The following is a 17,837-nucleotide window of genomic DNA, read 5'->3' as shown; positions in this document are numbered from 1 at the left end:
ATAATTTTTCTTAGAATGTATGATCTATATAGTTCCCCTACAGCATAAAATATTGCGGCAACGTTGCAGAAATATTATTTTGCAAGATTGGAATATTGCAGAAAATATTGCTGCAATATTGCAGCAATATTCCTATGTCCGCTCCAAAACAATATTGTGCAATATGTCTGCAATATTTCTGCAATATTCCCCGTAAGATTTCTGTAATATTTCAGCAATATTGCTGCAATATTTCTTGTAAGATTGCTGTAATATTTCTGAAACGTTAATGCGCAATATGAAGGAAATGTTGCAGGTGGTTAAATTAATCAAATAATATGTAAGATGTGTATTATACGAAAAACGGAAAATGAATTTATTGTCATACCGTTACGGCACAATAATTAAAAAAATTATTAATTAAAAAAGTAATTAATTAAATTAACATACACCAACGGATATCGAATATCGTTCCATTCTAGATTTAAGTAAGCATTAAAATGAAGCAAGTCCAGAAAATGCCCATCCTGATCAATTTATACGCTAGAATTACACATGCATGTATGGTTCACACATGTTTAATTAATGTATTATATATATAAGTCAGAGTGAACATCTTCTGGACTTGCTTCACTCAATCTAATATGGGACGCAACGCTGTCGTGATTACAGAATTTGTTGCACATCTATGTATCTTTTAGCTCTAATCTTACATAAAAATTTAAAAGAAAAATATCCCGCTCTATTTTTTTATTTGTCCCTTAAAACTATGTAAAATATTACTTATTGTTAGTTCTAGATTAAGAAATACGGATTATACGGAAATAAATTTTGCACGGTTGCAATATAATATTGCCACAATATTGTGCAATATCTGTTAGGAAATATTACATTTGTAATATTGCTACAATATTTCTGCAATATTGGTTATATTATGCACTATTGCAATATTTCTGCAACGTTGCAGCAATATTTCATGCTGTAGGGGTAATTTACGTTTTCTTGTGGTGTTGACTTTCGGTGGACGACGTATGCTATTACTTCCTGATGAAGACGCGATAGAAGATGCTGGACTAATAGAAGGAGATGGACGAGGAATATTTGTAGAGATAGACGTTCTGTCATGAGTCTTAAATGTAGCAGTATGACTGTTTGGTGAGAATTGATTATCGACTGATGTAACTGATTCTGATGGTTTAAGAAATGAAGTTGTATGTGATTCAGTTATGGATTTATCAGTAGAATTCTCCATTAAATATTCTTCGTCTAACCATTCTTCATTCAAAAGAGAAGAAACTTCTTCATAGTCATTCATTTCAGATAGTTGTTCAGTTCTTGACAATTCTTCATTCTACAATACAATAAAAACACATAATTGCGTATAAAATAATTGTAATTAAAAAATACAAAATAAAATTCTATTAATTTAAATTATAAAAATAATTTATTTTATCCAATTTTCAATTTTAAAGAATTAATAATTAAACTAATTTGATTAAATTTATAAATAACCTGATTTAAAATTAATGACTCTTCTACAAAATTTCTTTCTATAGAATTTCGACTTTTTCGAGGTTTAAAATAAGTTTCTAAATATTTTAGATTATTAAAGTACCACAGATTTGGTTCATATACCTGTGAATATATATATTAAAAGAATTAATTTTGAAAGAAAAAACTATTAAGAAGTAAAACTATTAAAAAAAAATTAAAGTTGTAAACGCATAAATCAGAGGAGGAGGATAATGCTTTGTTTATATTTACATCATTAGTGCCAATTCCAGATTTCATCGACGATTTTATTTTTGCATTTTCGACGTTAAATTGAGTTCGCAAACTATGAAATTTTTGTGTACAATTGTTTTCTGTAGTTCCAGGTCGAAACATTGAAACAGCAGTACACACATTCTTTATTGCATTATTTCGAAGTTGTTTGTTATGATAATTTGGCGTATCCACCGCGTATAAACAAGGTTCCTCTTTATAAGCCTCTATAAGGCATAGTATAGCTTGTCTTGTCCATTTTTTCTTTTCATTTCCGCACGTTGTCATATTAAATGAACAATACTTATTTTTCTAATATATATAAATAAAAGGTTATAAAAGGTTATAAATGTTGTATTTTTTATTAATAATTATAAAAATTATAATTTTATATATAATTATAAAAATGTTAATAATTATTTATTATAAGTTATTAATAATACATTATGAATAAGTTATTAATAAAGTTATAGTTATAAATTATTACATAAAAAAATATTTACAATACAACTGGTCCTTATTGTTGTCTGCTTTTTATGAGTTTTTGTTATAACCCTTCTAAAGAAAATACGCGGAATCTTTCTTCACTTCTTATGTGTATACCACGAGTGCTCTTTAGTTAGCGACACAAATGCCTCTGCTAGCGAGATTAAACTTGCATCAACTTGATCTACTTTGAATGCTCCACACCATAAAACATAATCAGCGAAGACTGCATCCTGATTGGCCCTCCCTATAAGCAAGCACAAAATTATGCAGGAAAAATAGCACTCGTTCTATCATGGAAATCCAGCAGACCAGCCAACACAGTAACCAGCAAGTATTTAAAATCCTGCAAGACAGTCAGCAAGATTGCCAACACAGGCGCGATCCAGCAAGTAAAAAAGCATCGTGTGCTCTCGACTTTAACATTTTATTACTTGTGTATTATGTGAGTGTCATAAAACTCATAAGTTGGTGTTTACACTATGCGTTAATTTGAATAATACTACTGATAAAGAAGTATTAACAAGAACTCCAAGAGAATCTAGTTACAATACACAGGATTTATTTAAGCACGAGTTTATCATTAATATCTCCGCTATCTAAATCTTGTGAAATGTAACGGAATAATCAACGCTTTCTTCTTATGGCACATGCTTGGATAATTATAACTTATTTTCAATTTATCTTGTATATTTATGGTTCAATGAAATAGTATTGCACATAAAATTCAAAGTATTGTGTTGTATAATACTAAAGTTTCATTAAACTTAAGTGATTTGACTTTTCAATGCTATTGATAGGGCTTAGTTTAGAATATGTATGTTATTTTACGAGGTATGTTATAATCAGTAAAATGTAAAATAATATCAAGAAAGTAATGGATGGAATCCAGTTACAATACTTGAAATATATGTCAACAAGAATGAACTGCTGTTGCTGAATTTGAACTTTATGACACATAACGTAATTAATTCTCTTTCAACTTTACTCAGTTTTTCAGATTTAATTTAATGTTAATAAACTCAGATAATTGGAGAAGCAATATCTTCCTGTTTTAATATATTATTAAAAAATTTAATTGTAATTACATTTTTAGCACATGGTGATGTGTTATCTACTACACTAACAAGGGGACCTTACGGGTCATGGAACACCGATTTTTTTTATACTTATAGGATTTGAAGATCAGTACCCGGACTTCAATTTCCTAAAGCAGTACGACGCGCTTCTCAAAAATACTCGAGAAAATCGATTTTGAAGATTTCCGATATCTGTAAGTACAAAAAATTTTAACCTATTGTCAGAGCCGTTCGTAGCCGAGCGCACAGAGCTCTAGTTTCGTAAGCGCGGAGTCGCTGGTTCGATTCTCGCTCTGGCCTCAATTTTTTTTTCATAAGTTAATAAAGGTTTTTTTTAAATCCTATATCTTAACATTTATCAAATTGAAATGCTAATTAATTATTAAATATTTATTCGTTATTTTTTAAATAAAAATTAAATTGGCTCATGTAATACTGACAAGTAATGTCAAATGTATTTATTATTAATATATTTTATAACATACATGAATTAATAACTCATAAAAATTAAACAACCATTTTTATAAATATTATTTTTGTTTTTTATATTATTTTTGTATTTACTCGTAATCTCTTAAAAAGTATTTCATTTTCTTTAATGTTTTCCATTTTTTGTACCAAATTTTAATTTATTATAAATATTCGCATTTTCAATCAAGTAGTAATTAAAAATAAAAAAATGTTAATTTTTATTTAAAAAATAACAAATAAATATTTAATAATTAATTAGCATTTCAATTTGATAAATGTTAAGATATAGGATTAAAAAAAAAACTTTATTAACTTATGAAAAAAAAATTGAGGCCAGAGCGAGAATCGAACCAGCGACTCCGCGCTTACGAAACTAGAGCTCTGTGCGCTCGGCTACGAGCGGCTCTGACAATAGGTTAAAATTTTCTGTACTTACAGATATCGGAAATCTTCAAAATCGATTTTCTCGAGTATTTTTGAGAAGCGCGTCGTACTGCTTTAGGAAATTGAAGTCCGGGTACTGATCTTCAAATCCTATAAGTATAAAAAAAATCGGTGTTCCATGACCCGTAAGGTCCCCTTGTAAGTGAAAGAGTACATTATTATATGTTCTTTGTATGTTTATTAAAAGCTTCATATATTTTATGTATTTTCAGTGCTACAAAAGGTGACATAATTTGTGTTAATTTGGAAGAGTGGTCAAATATTATCAAGAATCTTCTGATAAATTTTGATTCTTAAAGAGTTCAGTTAGAAAATATAGAATTTATTTCAACAAGACTTCAATTTTATTGTTCTTGTATGTGGATTGTGTACAATATAACAGAATCGTCAACGACTTTGAATGATCATACAGTGAGAGTCTTTGTAAAAGCATTATTTTTCTGTTTTAAATTTTATTTTCAGAATCTTATTTGTGTTTGTGTGAGGTCATTTATTTTAGTGAATAAAATAAAATAATGCAATTTTACGTGTTGTATATTTTATATTAGTAAAAATCTGTTTAGGTGTGTAATATAATATAAATAATTTATAATGTTATATGTTTGGCAATTGACGATTTCGACGACTTTTGTTGACTTTAACGACATTTGTCAAAATCGCCGATTAAACGGTAAAAGTTTAAAGTCGAAATCGTTGATTCTTTATAAAAATTTATAATATTATAAAAATTGTCATCAAAATCATCAATTGCTAAACATCCCAGGTAGCAAGGTGACGTTAATACGACGTCAATAATTCGTCATTCAAGGTCGCAGACGTCATGTTACCAAATTAAGACGTAATTGTAATGTCATTTTTTGACCTATTAATTACGTCAGTCATTTATCCATCCTACAACGTATTTCCGACGTCATATTCTTGACTAATTAATAACGTCAGTTAATTGATCATTTTACGACGTATTAATAAGATTTTATTAGTGACTAATTACTGACGTTAACTATAATTCTTTGTAATAATTGACGATTTAACCTCAAATGACAAATTATTGAGGTCTAGTGGACGACACCTTGCTACCTATAACTATTAATCATTATTTAAAGATTGGTTAATAAACAACATTATTAAAATTAATATAATATTTTATATAATTAATACTATCAATATTTTAGAATCATCCCAGGCAGCACATAATATTTATGATAAATATTTATTAATATTTATTAATATTTATTTTTTCAAAATATTATAAAAATATTTTACACATATTTTATATATACGAAGAAAAAAATCTTTATTCAACATATTAAAATATAGATTAAATATTTTATATAGATTAAATATTTATGGTAAATAAAAGATAAAGATTTGTATAAGTAATATTTTGTAAATATATTTATAAATATTTCATAAATATTTTTATAATATTTATGATAAATCTTTATGATTTGCCAAATCTAAGACCACAAAAATATTTATAAAATATTTGGATAAATATTTATAAAATATTTAAATAAATATTATAAATATTTTATCAATATTTTATAAATATTGCGTTTTGTCTGAGGTATAATTTAGCTTTATCAAAAGAACAAAGCAAAAACATATTTCTATAAGTTATTCCACATATTATTTTGCATATGTAAAAATCAGGAAAAAAACTGTAAGTTTATATTTATTTATAAAAATATTAGTTAACTATACAAGTTTCATGTTTCTCGCATCTATTGAACTGATCTATAACAAATATGTATTCATGATCATCAAGTGTTCATGGATCATCACAAAGGGCTAGGTAGCGTACGATCTTCGAAGTCAAGCAACGTCGATGGCGGTTCAGAGTTGGATGGGTGACCGCGGAAGTTAGGCAATTCCAAATGTGACTATGGTGTAGTGGGTCGTGATACTTGTTGAGAAATAACGTAGATTTTTTTTTTACATTATAATTATGTTATTTCGATATTTTCATAATGCAAGTACTGCATATATAGGACATGTACCCGAAATATTTTCTAAAACGTCAAAATAATGGCTTTTACTACCTGGAATAGTCATAAAAATGACGTTAAAATGTCGTCTTTATTAAATGTAATCTAAAAACCTATGTTTTGTCATAAAAATAACAATAAAATACCGTCAAATGTACGATACTAGCTTCTTGAAAATGACGTCAATAATATGAAAATAATGACGTATTTTTGACGTCAATATATGACGTCGTTAAGATGAGACAAATGTACGTCAGTTTTACGACATTTAGACGTCATTTTATCTCGACATTATGACGTCTGGTTCGTCATAAAATGACCAAAAAATGCCGTCAATTAGACGTCACCTTGCTACCTGGGATATAAATGTATATACATGTGAATATATAATTTTATACAAACACATGAAATTCTAAACATAAAATTTGAAACACAAATAATGCTTCTATGAAACATTATACAAAATTTATATAATAAAAACATTAAAATTGAAGTTTTGCTGAAATAAATCCTGTGCTTTATAATTACACTTTTTAGGAATCAACATTTGTTTGAAGGATTTCTGATGACATTTACTCATTTATTTTTATAATTTGTTAACACAAACACAATTCATGGGGCCTTTAGTAACATTAAAAATACATAAAGTATAGGTAATGAAACTTTTAATCCTCAGACAAGCGTAATCTGTCAGATAAAATACTCTTTTTTAAAATCATTTCTAATGAAAGCCTCAGCTCGAGAACATTGCCCTTTTCAGTATCTTACGCTTTGATATTAATTTCTTTTTAAACGATATATCAAGATTTGGCTATTTAATCTATCAGATTAATTGCATTCTTTGGTATTAGAATTTGTATTGATCTCAATGGAGGGTTAATAATGTAATGCAAAGAGTGTATAGCAATGTACTTTTACTTTGTGCAATAAGCAGCATATACATCAATATGGTTTAAAAATATAACTTTAATACATATAAATTTTGTAATAAATTTTGTAATAACATTAAAATATAAAGGTGTTGCTTCTCTAATTAAAACCGAGTAAGATTCGAAGGGAATTAATAATTAAGTTTCAGTGATTACAATTTGGCCGCTCTATCTCCATGCAAGCGCTATATTAAAAATTTTCTGATTCCCTAGAATAGTTTAATGACAGTCATCAAAATATACATGTATTGTCAAATTTATCCATTTATGTGTTTAGAACGACAGTCGTTAAAATATTCATATGTCGTCAAATTCATCACTTGTCCGTTTTAAAATAGTTTGACGACAATGATCAAAATCGATTGAATGGTAAAAAGTTTGACGACTGCTTAAAGTCAACAAAAGTCGTCAAAATCGGCAATTCTTCATAAAAATTGTCGTCAAAATTATCAATTGTCAAGTATATACATTATATATGTAATATATATAATTAAAAATGTTAAGGATAAAAAGCATATCCATAAAAATCTTTTATTGCAAAATATATGTGTATATATATATATATATATATATATATATATATATATATATAGTATACCGAGCAGCGCGCGTTACAATATATATATACATATATGCTCTATAAGAAAAGATCTTTAGCACTATTAAATGTGTGATAGCCAAACAAAATTACTCTTTTTTTTTTTAGTGAAAAAAAGCGTCAAGTGACTGTGTGTACTTCTTGAAGGAAAATGCCATTATGTTACATAAATTCAAGTAATAATATTTTTATTTTACACTGTTCTTATTTTTTTAAATAATACGAAATAAATGTAAATGTGTGAAATCACAAAAAATTGTCTTTTTAAATAAAAATTTGTCTTCTCTACAAAAATAATGATATGAAGTAAACGCGCCAATATAAGAACGGACATTTATATAAAATTCATTTATTACTTTTTAATATTAAAATGTTATATTCAATAACCCAGGTAGCAAGGTGACGTTAATACGACGTCAATAATTCGTCATTTAAGGTCGCAGACGTCATGTTACCAAATTAAGACGTAATAGTAATGTCATTTTTTGACCTATTAATTACGTCAGTCATTTATCCATCCTACAACGTATTTCCGACGTCATATTCTTGACTAATTAATAACGTCAGTTAATTGATCATTTTACGACGTATTAATAAGATTTTATTAGTGACTAATTACTGACGTTAACTATAATTCTTTGTAATAATTGACGATTTGACCTCAAATGACAAATTATTGAGGTCTAGTGGACGAGGTCGTGATTTACACATGCAAGCACGTCAAAGCACGTGCTCGCTGTGTACGCACTCACGTCTCACGTGTACAACGCTACAGTTTTGAAGATTTGGCACCAAGCCGCGGCTGTGGACGGAGGAAGAAGAACTACAAGCAAGAACTAATCATATAACAGACTTAATAAGCGCTCACATACGATTGGTTGTTGCCATTAGTTCTTTTTCCCCTCCATAGTCGCAGCTCGATGCCAAATCTTTCTGCGCATGTAGTATGTACATACGTTGAACACAGTTGAGCAGACGCTAGACACGGCGAGCATGTTCTTGCATGTGCGTACTCGGACGTTCGATTACTGTGTCACATTTTTATAGTATCTAATGTCTACGTAATCACGTGTAATAATTCAACACAAGTTAGTAATATCTTAATGGTAAGTACCTTAAGTAAAATAAGATTTATTGCATTAAATAATTATTTAAGATTGATATAAATTACAATACGTAATAAAGATCGTCTAGAAAATTGATGGCAGAGTGAGTGTCGTAGTTGCATGTGGATATAGAATAAAAAAAAATAAAATAGAAGGACGTAAGAGCAATATTTTTTTCGTATTATTTACGTAAACATTTTTCTCTGTCTTACTCTACGCTCACGACTACGACATTTACATCTTATTTTCTAGCATCTATCCAAGAAGGACTATATATCCTTTTCTTAAATAATCATTTATGTTTGACATCAAAATTAAATCAAATTAATGTACATTATAAATGTTATGATTATAACATTATTAATACGCTATGTAAAATGAACGTACTTACTAACAAAAATTGATTCTAGATTGTTTCTTTTAATGTGACCTTTTCAAGTAAGAAGATCATAGAAATGCTTTCTACGACAACCTGCTTTTTATAAATATTAATCTTACAGAAATATAGTCAATTATGAGCGTTATCGGTAGTTTTGTGTAAAATAACTTAATAAACAAAATATTAATAGTATATACATGCATAACTTTATTTTTATTTTTCAGAAAAAAACCAAACAAAAGATGTATTTTATATTATTTTACTAAATGATGGCTTAGTCACAATGCCAAAGCAATGGTTAACAAATGATAAAAAGTATACATTTTGGCCTATATGTAAATTCAGCACAATTTATTAATTTAATTAAATCATGTGCTGAAATAAATACACAATGGATGGCAAAATATGAAATATAATTCATATATGAAACAGCAGGTATTTTTTTTAATTAAATGTACTAGAGTAAAAGCACCAATTATAGATCTTAAAGACGTCTTATTTACCGATTTAAGACTTTGTGTTGTCTGGGAATATGCCATGTTAAAGTGATTAAGTTGAATCATAAAAAACCGAAAGAGAAAAAACAGATTTTTAAACTACAGATGTTTGCTTAAAGTAAACTATAACAATAAAAAAATATTAAAATCTTTTTATCTAAAAAAATTTATTTGTACATATTTCAAGTTTTATTATTCTATGGTAATATATTTTTATTAATATATTTTTTACAAAGTTTTTAAAAAATTTCATTTTAAATTCCAATTAAGTAAACCCCTTATTTATATTTTTTTGCGCTTAAAATTTTATGTACCCTATATTTTGTGTAAATTTTATTTTATATTTTGATAAAAAAACATTTACATTAATAATTTTTTTATAGAAATATTCTTTACAGTTAAAATTAATTGTTTTTATTCTATGATTTTAGGTGTAAGAAGTAAATTCAAAGATGTCAGTAAAAGGGATGTAAACGCACCTCTTAAAATTTGGTTATTTCACACATAAGATCGATTAAAAAAAGACAAGAATAATTAAAATTATTTTTCTTGGAATTTAACTTACAATTAGAACTTAATTTACAACTCATGTTATTTACAAAAAGAGACTTTAAGTTTGAAAATGACAGTGTTTTATTTTATCAATACTTTATGTTTTATACGATTTTTGTTTTTTTTTTGTTAGATTTTTTAAAGATACAGTTTGAAAAATGTATACTGTCAGTTAAAAATATAATACAAAACTGTGAATACTGTATTTTATAAAAGTAATAAAATTTATTATTTTTTTATATGTCCTTTGTATTAATTAATAAACAATGTTTATAATTATTCCTAACATTAATTTTATGATTATTTATAACCTAGTAATAATTTGTTTAAATTATAAAATTATTTATTAGAATACTTATAACCCACACAGTAAGAAATATTTCATCGGAATAATATTAATCAATGTTTTTTACAATAAAAAGAAATCAATTTAATGTCGGTTTAATTACACGGAAAATGTTTTCAATAATTTATAATATTATTATAATATTAAATAACATTATTTTTATATATTCAAAATATCATTATAACATTAAAAAATAATACTATTTTAATATTTATATAACATTATAATAAGATTAAGTAATATTATTCAGTTAATATTTGTATAATATTATCAGAGGTGGACATATAACTTGCTATTAATATTTTAAGAATATTATTTAACATTCCTATCATATTATCTAAAATATTATTTTAATATTCTAAGAATATTCTTAAAATATTACTTAATATTAAATAATATTATGCGCTTATGGGATAAGCACACTTTTTTCATTAAAAATTTCATTTATTCTGAGAGGTCTGGAATTCCATACCTAGACTTTAGTGAGCCCTCGAATTGCCAGGGCTACCAGGATCCTCCTGAAACTCCTGTATGCAAATTCAATATCGTTTGAAAATTTGAAAACGTCATTTTTTGTCAACTATTTCGAATTTTAAACTGTAGAGGGCTACAAAAATTCTTTGCATGTCCCTGGTGCACAGCGACTGCGCTGTATCACGGGATGCTAAATAATCAATAATTGTCACGTCGTGGACCAAAGAACGAAATCAAGAAACTTTTCATCTAGCGAAGGTTTTCATATTATGAAAAGCAAAACACATATCTGTGTGCCAGGTACTGGCGGTGAGTCTAGGATATCTCTTAAATTTTACATCGACCGCTTAAACATTTAGATAATCAGTAAAGAAAAGATATGACCATTAACTATTTGAGGTTAACACTATTGAAGTAATCTGCACTAGTCTTTGAATACTCAAAGTATAATTGGAAGTATAGCGATACACATTATAAAAAATTAAAGATATTTTTAAAAATTATCTTTTTTGAAAAAAGCTTAAAAAATCGCCAAATGTGTGTGTGTGTGTGTGTGTGTGTGACATTTGGCGCCTTTTTGAAACATTTAAAAAAAAGATTACATTCGTTATAATAAATTAATGCTCTTTTATTACAAAAACGACTTTACATATACCATATAGATTATCAAATAATTCTTCGAGTATTTATAATTTTTATTTGTTATTTATTTGTCTTTTTTAAACAAGGATTTATGGTATGATCTCTTTGTGAAAGATACCTACACAAAATGATAATGTGCATATTAAGCGTTGGATAATATGCATTTTCGGATAAAAAATTACTATTGCGATAGGTTATATTACTAACAAGGGAACCTCGCGTACTGATAAACTCTGATTTTAATGAAACTTGGTCTAAGTGTAGTGGGGGTAAATACATAATACATAAATTAAAAAATTTTTAATTGTTGCTCATAGATTGTTTGAAGAGGTGAAACACCTTTTAAAGATAAAAATATTCTTGCCTTTTTTATATATCTCGTAAAACTAAACGATAAACTAACGCTGTATAAAAAGTGTTTTAAACAAAATTTTTACAGTATAAATATTTTTTTTAACTGTTTATTTTTGAAAAAACTTTTTTAATTAAAAAATTCTAATAAAATTGACTTTATCTAGTATTTATAAAGTAATAATACTATAATAATACTATGAGATGTTTTTGTTTTACATTTAATATCTACATTCTGTAATTTATATACATTCTGTTAATTTATATATATGTGTATTATATTATATATTTATATTATCTGCATTCCTATATAAAGCTGTACATAATATCTCATCAGCTGTAATATCAAAAGATGTACAGATACAATTTATAGCATTTGATAAATATGAAAAGACAAAATGAAAAAATTAAATTTTAACAAAACAGAAATATATTTGTCATGGATATGTACTATAAAGTAATAGTAGGGGAAAGATGGGTAAGATGTGTGTGTGTGTGTGTATGTGTGTGTGTGTGTGTGTGTGATGAATCGCTAATTTTTCTAAATTAATAACAGATATCTACTCGGTGTTGAACTCATTAAAGACTTTAGATCCACTTTTAAAAAAGGGATGTTATTTATTTTGTCACCACTTTTCCGCGATGCTGATTGAGTGTTGGTTGTCAAGTTCGTTGACTCGCTTCACTCTGTCGTTTGCTGTTAAACTTTTGACAGTTCGCCGTATTTGACTTTCGACAGTTCTTCGTATTTCACAGTGAGTCTCTTTTTTAGAAGGAGAGTTTGTAGGAACATACCGAGTGAGAAAGAGTTTTTAAATTTGCCGTATTTGACTTCTGACAGTTCTTCGTATTTGATAGTGAGTCTTTTTTTTAGAAAAAGATTCAGCGTCTTTTGCCGTCTATAGGTACGGACCGAGTGAGAAAAAGTGTTTAAAAGAGAAAAAATATAAACATATATCAGGTAATAATAAATACACGAAAACATAATAATTTACAATTTATTAATGTTAAATTTTAATTATTTAGGCTCGTGATATGCAAACGCAAAATATCAATAAATATTTATTTAAGGTTAGTGACGAGCTGATAAATGTTGTTGGATAATTTATGACAATTTAACTAATGTTGTTATAAGTTAAAAACATAGACAAATAAATATATTTCATGTATAGACAATAATAAATTTATTTTGGATCATACGGACCGTTTCGGATTCACTTGTCCTTCATCAGCGTAATATTTGAAATTAAGATATCCATACGGACATTAACGTAAAATAATATGCGCATTCAATACATACAAAATGAAATAAGATCATGGAACATATTGTCATAAATTATCCAAGGACATTTATCAGCTCGTCACTGATCTTAAATAAATATTTATTAATGTTAAATTTATTATTTTAATGTAAAATTTATAATTTTATTAAACATTTTACATAAAAATAATATCTAAAATATATCATATATAAATGTTTTCTTAATATTTAAAATATTATAATTTTTCTGAAAGAAAGATATTTGAAAGGAAAGAGAATCAAGAGAAGGTAGATAAATAGATTTAGAGATATTTAAAGAGAGAGTAGTTGAAACTATAAATATTAACCTTTCGTATTAAATTATTGGCTGCTGTACGCCTACAAAAAACAATTGTCAGAAGCGTATTGGCAAGAAATAAAGGAGATAATATTGAGCTGGCAAATAAGTTTTAATACAAATAAATTACAAATGTTACAAATAAATATTTTAATACAAATAAATATTTTACTACAAAAACTTGGCGCTGCTAAACCGAAAAGAAAGAGCTGGCAAATTATTCGGCTAGCAGCGCCAAGTTTTTATAGTAAAATATTTATTTGTATTAAAATATTTATTTGTAACATTTGTAATTTATTTGTATTAAAACTTACTTGCCAGCTCAATATTATCTCCTTTATTTCTTGCCAATATGCTTCCTGACAATTGTTTTTTGTAGGCGTACAACAGCCAATAATTTAATACGAAAAGTTAATATTTATAGTTTAATCTTGTATTTAAGATTTTCTTAAATTATCTTTAAATAACCTTTGTACTAAACAAAATTGTATCTGAAGATAAATTTAAGACAATCTTAAAGCTATGTCAGATTTGAGATTGAGATTGAATTGAAATATTTGACCATTCAAAGCAAAGTTAAAGAATATTGGTTTTGTTCCTAATTGGTTACATTTCAATTTAACCCCAATATCGATCTCTAGTTAGTCTGATACGGACTTCATGAAAAATAAAACTATGAATGCCAGTTAAAAAATAAACATCAATTTTTATAGATTGGCGTATTTTTTTCATATCATTATTTTTGTAGAGAAAAACACTCTTCCCAGGTAGCAAGGTGACGTTAATACGACGTCAATAATTTGTCATTCAAGGTCGCAGACGTCATGTTACCAAATTAAGACGTAATAGTAACGTCATTTTTTGACCTATTAATTACGTCAGTCATTTATCCATCCTACAACGTATTTCCGACGTCATATTCTTGACTAATTAATAACGTCAGTTAATTGATCATTTTACGACGTATTAATAAGATTTTATTAGTGACTAATTACTGACGTTAACTATAATTCTTTGTAATAATTGACGATTTAACCTCAAATGACAAATTATTGAGGTCTAGTGGACGACACCTTGCTACCTATAACTATTAATCATTATTTAAAGATTGGTTAATAAACAACATTATTAAAATTAATATAATATTTTATATAATTAATACTATCAATATTTTAGAATCATCCCAGGCAGCACATAATATTTATGATAAATATTTATTAATATTTATTAATATTTATTTTTTCAAAATATTATAAAAATATTTTACACATATTTTATATATACGAAGAAAAAAATCTTTATTCAACATATTAAAATATAGATTAAATATTTTATATAATATTTATGGTAAATAAAAGATAAAGATTTGTATAAGTAATATTTTGTAAATATATTTATAAATATTTCATAAATATTTTTATAATATTTATGATAAATCTTTATGATTTGTCAAATCTAAGACCACAAAAATATTTATAAAATATTTGGATAAATATTTATAAAATATTTAAATAAATATTATAAATATTTTATCAATATTTTATAAATATTGCGTTTTGTCTGAGGTATAATTTAGCTTTATCAAAAGAACAAAGCAAAAACATATTTCTATAAGTTATTCCACATATTATTTTGCATATGTAAAAATCAGGAAAAAAACTGTAAATTTATATTTATTTATAAAAATATTAGTTAACTATACAAGTTTCATGTTTCTCGCATCTATTGAACTGATCTATAACAAATATGTATTCATAATCATCAAGTGTTCATGGATCATCACAAAGGGCTAGGTAGCGTACGATCTTCCTTCGAAGTCAAGCAACGTCGACGGCGGTTCAGAGTTGGATGGGTGACCGCGGAAGTTAGGCAATTCCAAATGTGACTATGGTGTAGTGGGTCGTGATACTTGTTGAGAAATAACGTAGATTTTTTTTTTACATTATAATTATGTTATTTCGATATTTTCATAATGCAAGTACTGCATATATAGGACATGTACCCGAAATATTTTCTAAAACGTCAAAATAATGGCTTTTACTACCTGAGATAGTCATAAAAATGACGTTAAAATGTCGTCTTTATTAAATGTAATCTAAAAACCTATGTTTTGTCATAAAAATAACAATAAAATACCGTCAAATGTACGATACTAGCTTCTTGAAAATGACGTCAATAATATGAAAATAATGACGTATTTTTGACGTCAATATATGACGTTGTTAAGATGAGACAAATGTACGTCAGTTTTACGACATTTAGACGTCATTTTATCTCGACATTATGACGTCTGGTTCGTCATAAAATGACCAAAAAATGCCGTCAATTAGACGTCACCTTGCTACCTGGGTTATTTTGTAGCGTTTATTCTTATAATTAAAGTTATACCATTTCAGGAATGTATATTACTTATATGTATATACAGAACCGTATTATTGATTATAACATTTTAATATTAAAAAGTAATAATAAATAAATTTTATATAAATATCCGTTCTTATAGCTGGCACATTTACTTCATATCATTATTTTTTTTAAAAAGACAAAATTTTTGTCCTTTTATTTTGAAAGGCAATTTCTTGTAATTTCACATTTAAATTTATTTTAAATTAAAAAAATAAAAGCTGTGCAATATGTAACATAATAGCATTTTCCGTAAACACACACACGCACTCACGCACGCACGCACGCACGCACACTTAACGTCATTTTTTACCTTTTTTTAAAAAAGGTAATTCTGTTTGGATATCATTTATTTTGTTGTGATTAGGCATCTTATTTGATTCACGAAGCTATAACGTAACTTTTATAAAGCAAAACTTTTTCTTATTTTAAATAAGTGTGAAATTTAAGCGGAATTATGTAATATATGGGAAACTGTCTTATGATTATATTTTTTTATAAATAAAACGGACATTTAGTATAACATTTAACACTAATATAATCCGTGGATCAACTCCACACACAGCATTTTATACAACATGTATAAACAATCCAGTATTTGATACACATTTTTCTTTGCGTATTTCTGATGTCAAATTTTATTAAAAATTTTATTTAGTGTTAGTTATTCAATTTAATCCAAACATTTAATAAATAAATTTAATAATATAATTGTTTTAAATAATACAATTATAATCACATCTCCTCTAACACCTAGAGTACTTTATCCATCCATTTCATCGTCAATACCAGTGCACATTCTAATAAAATATTTATTAAAGATTATTCAATTTAAGTTATTCGGAGTATTTATCAACAAACATCAATACCTTTAAATTTTTAATTAAATTAGTAGCAATGTACATTGTTAAAAACATGCACAATGTATTCAGATTAAAAAATACACATTTTTATCTGTGTATTTTTAAAATGTCAAATTAATTTTTATTTAAAATTATTTTTAATTTAAGTTATTTAAAATACAGCAAAATTAGTAAAATATTAAATAAATGTTTAATGTAATAGCTATATAAAGTATATGTAATTATCAATAATTAAACAATAAATAAACACTAATAAATTTTTAAAAATAATATACTTGTAAAAATACTTATATATTCTTCACTATATTGATGGCATGTAAACAGTAATCAGTATTATATGTACTGAATAAAGGATAAAGTCTTTCCATAGCATCAATAACATTAGATGGAGATCTCCACAGCATAAAGCATTTCATCCATCCGTCTCATCATCAACATCAAAGTAAAAAAAATATGTACAGGCAATTCAGAATCAAATTAATTTTTATTGAAAGTTTATATTTAATGTGAGTTATTTAGATTCAGAGTCATCACAACATTTTTGCAAGTAAATGTAATAAATATTAATCTATATAATAAATTATTGTGATAACTCTGCATTGACTTTCTGAAGTAGTATTCTGATGATACTAGTTCTTATCCCAAGTTTGCATCTTTAACCGTTCTCGAGATATGCATGTTTTAAAATTTAATTAATTAATTATTTAATTATTTAATTGATTAATCCGAAGACAACTGATAATACTAATGTTTATCTCAAGTACGCACCTCCAATCATTCACGATATTTGCATGTTTTAAAATTTAATTAATTAATTAATTCAATTTTAATTAATTAATTAATCCGAAGACATTTGATAATAGTAGTGCTTATCCCAAGTTCGTATCT

The 17,837-nt window shown here is 26.3% G+C and overlaps 1 protein-coding gene across 7 annotated transcripts in view; it reads left to right on the top strand.

Annotated features, from left to right (window-relative positions):
• The first annotated feature begins 8,697 nt into the window (after positions 1-8,697).
• The window catches only part of LOC105833430, a 116,554-nt gene continuing 107,414 nt past the window's right edge, over positions 8,698-17,837 (top strand). Inside the window, exons 1-3 of one of the 7 annotated variants that reach the window (XR_004963939.1) lie at positions 8,703-8,844; positions 9,448-9,658; positions 10,152-10,449. Coding sequence is in view for 1 of the 7 variants with exons in the window: in XM_036289149.1 (XP_036145042.1) it covers positions 11,362-11,401 (40 nt within the window). In the remaining 6 variants the exon portion in view is untranslated. Of the gene's footprint in view, positions 8,845-9,447; positions 9,659-10,151; positions 10,450-11,005; positions 11,402-17,837 lie in introns of those variants that run through there. The other 6 variants (XM_036289145.1, XM_036289147.1, XM_036289146.1 and 3 more) reach the window with 6 other exon arrangements.

Source organism: Monomorium pharaonis, chromosome 6 (genome assembly GCF_013373865.1).
Source record: "Monomorium pharaonis isolate MP-MQ-018 chromosome 6, ASM1337386v2, whole genome shotgun sequence".
Classification (NCBI taxonomy): domain Eukaryota; kingdom Metazoa; phylum Arthropoda; class Insecta; order Hymenoptera; family Formicidae; genus Monomorium; species Monomorium pharaonis.
Note: the sequence above shows the minus strand (reverse complement) of the source record. Positions and strands in the feature narration are given on the sequence as shown.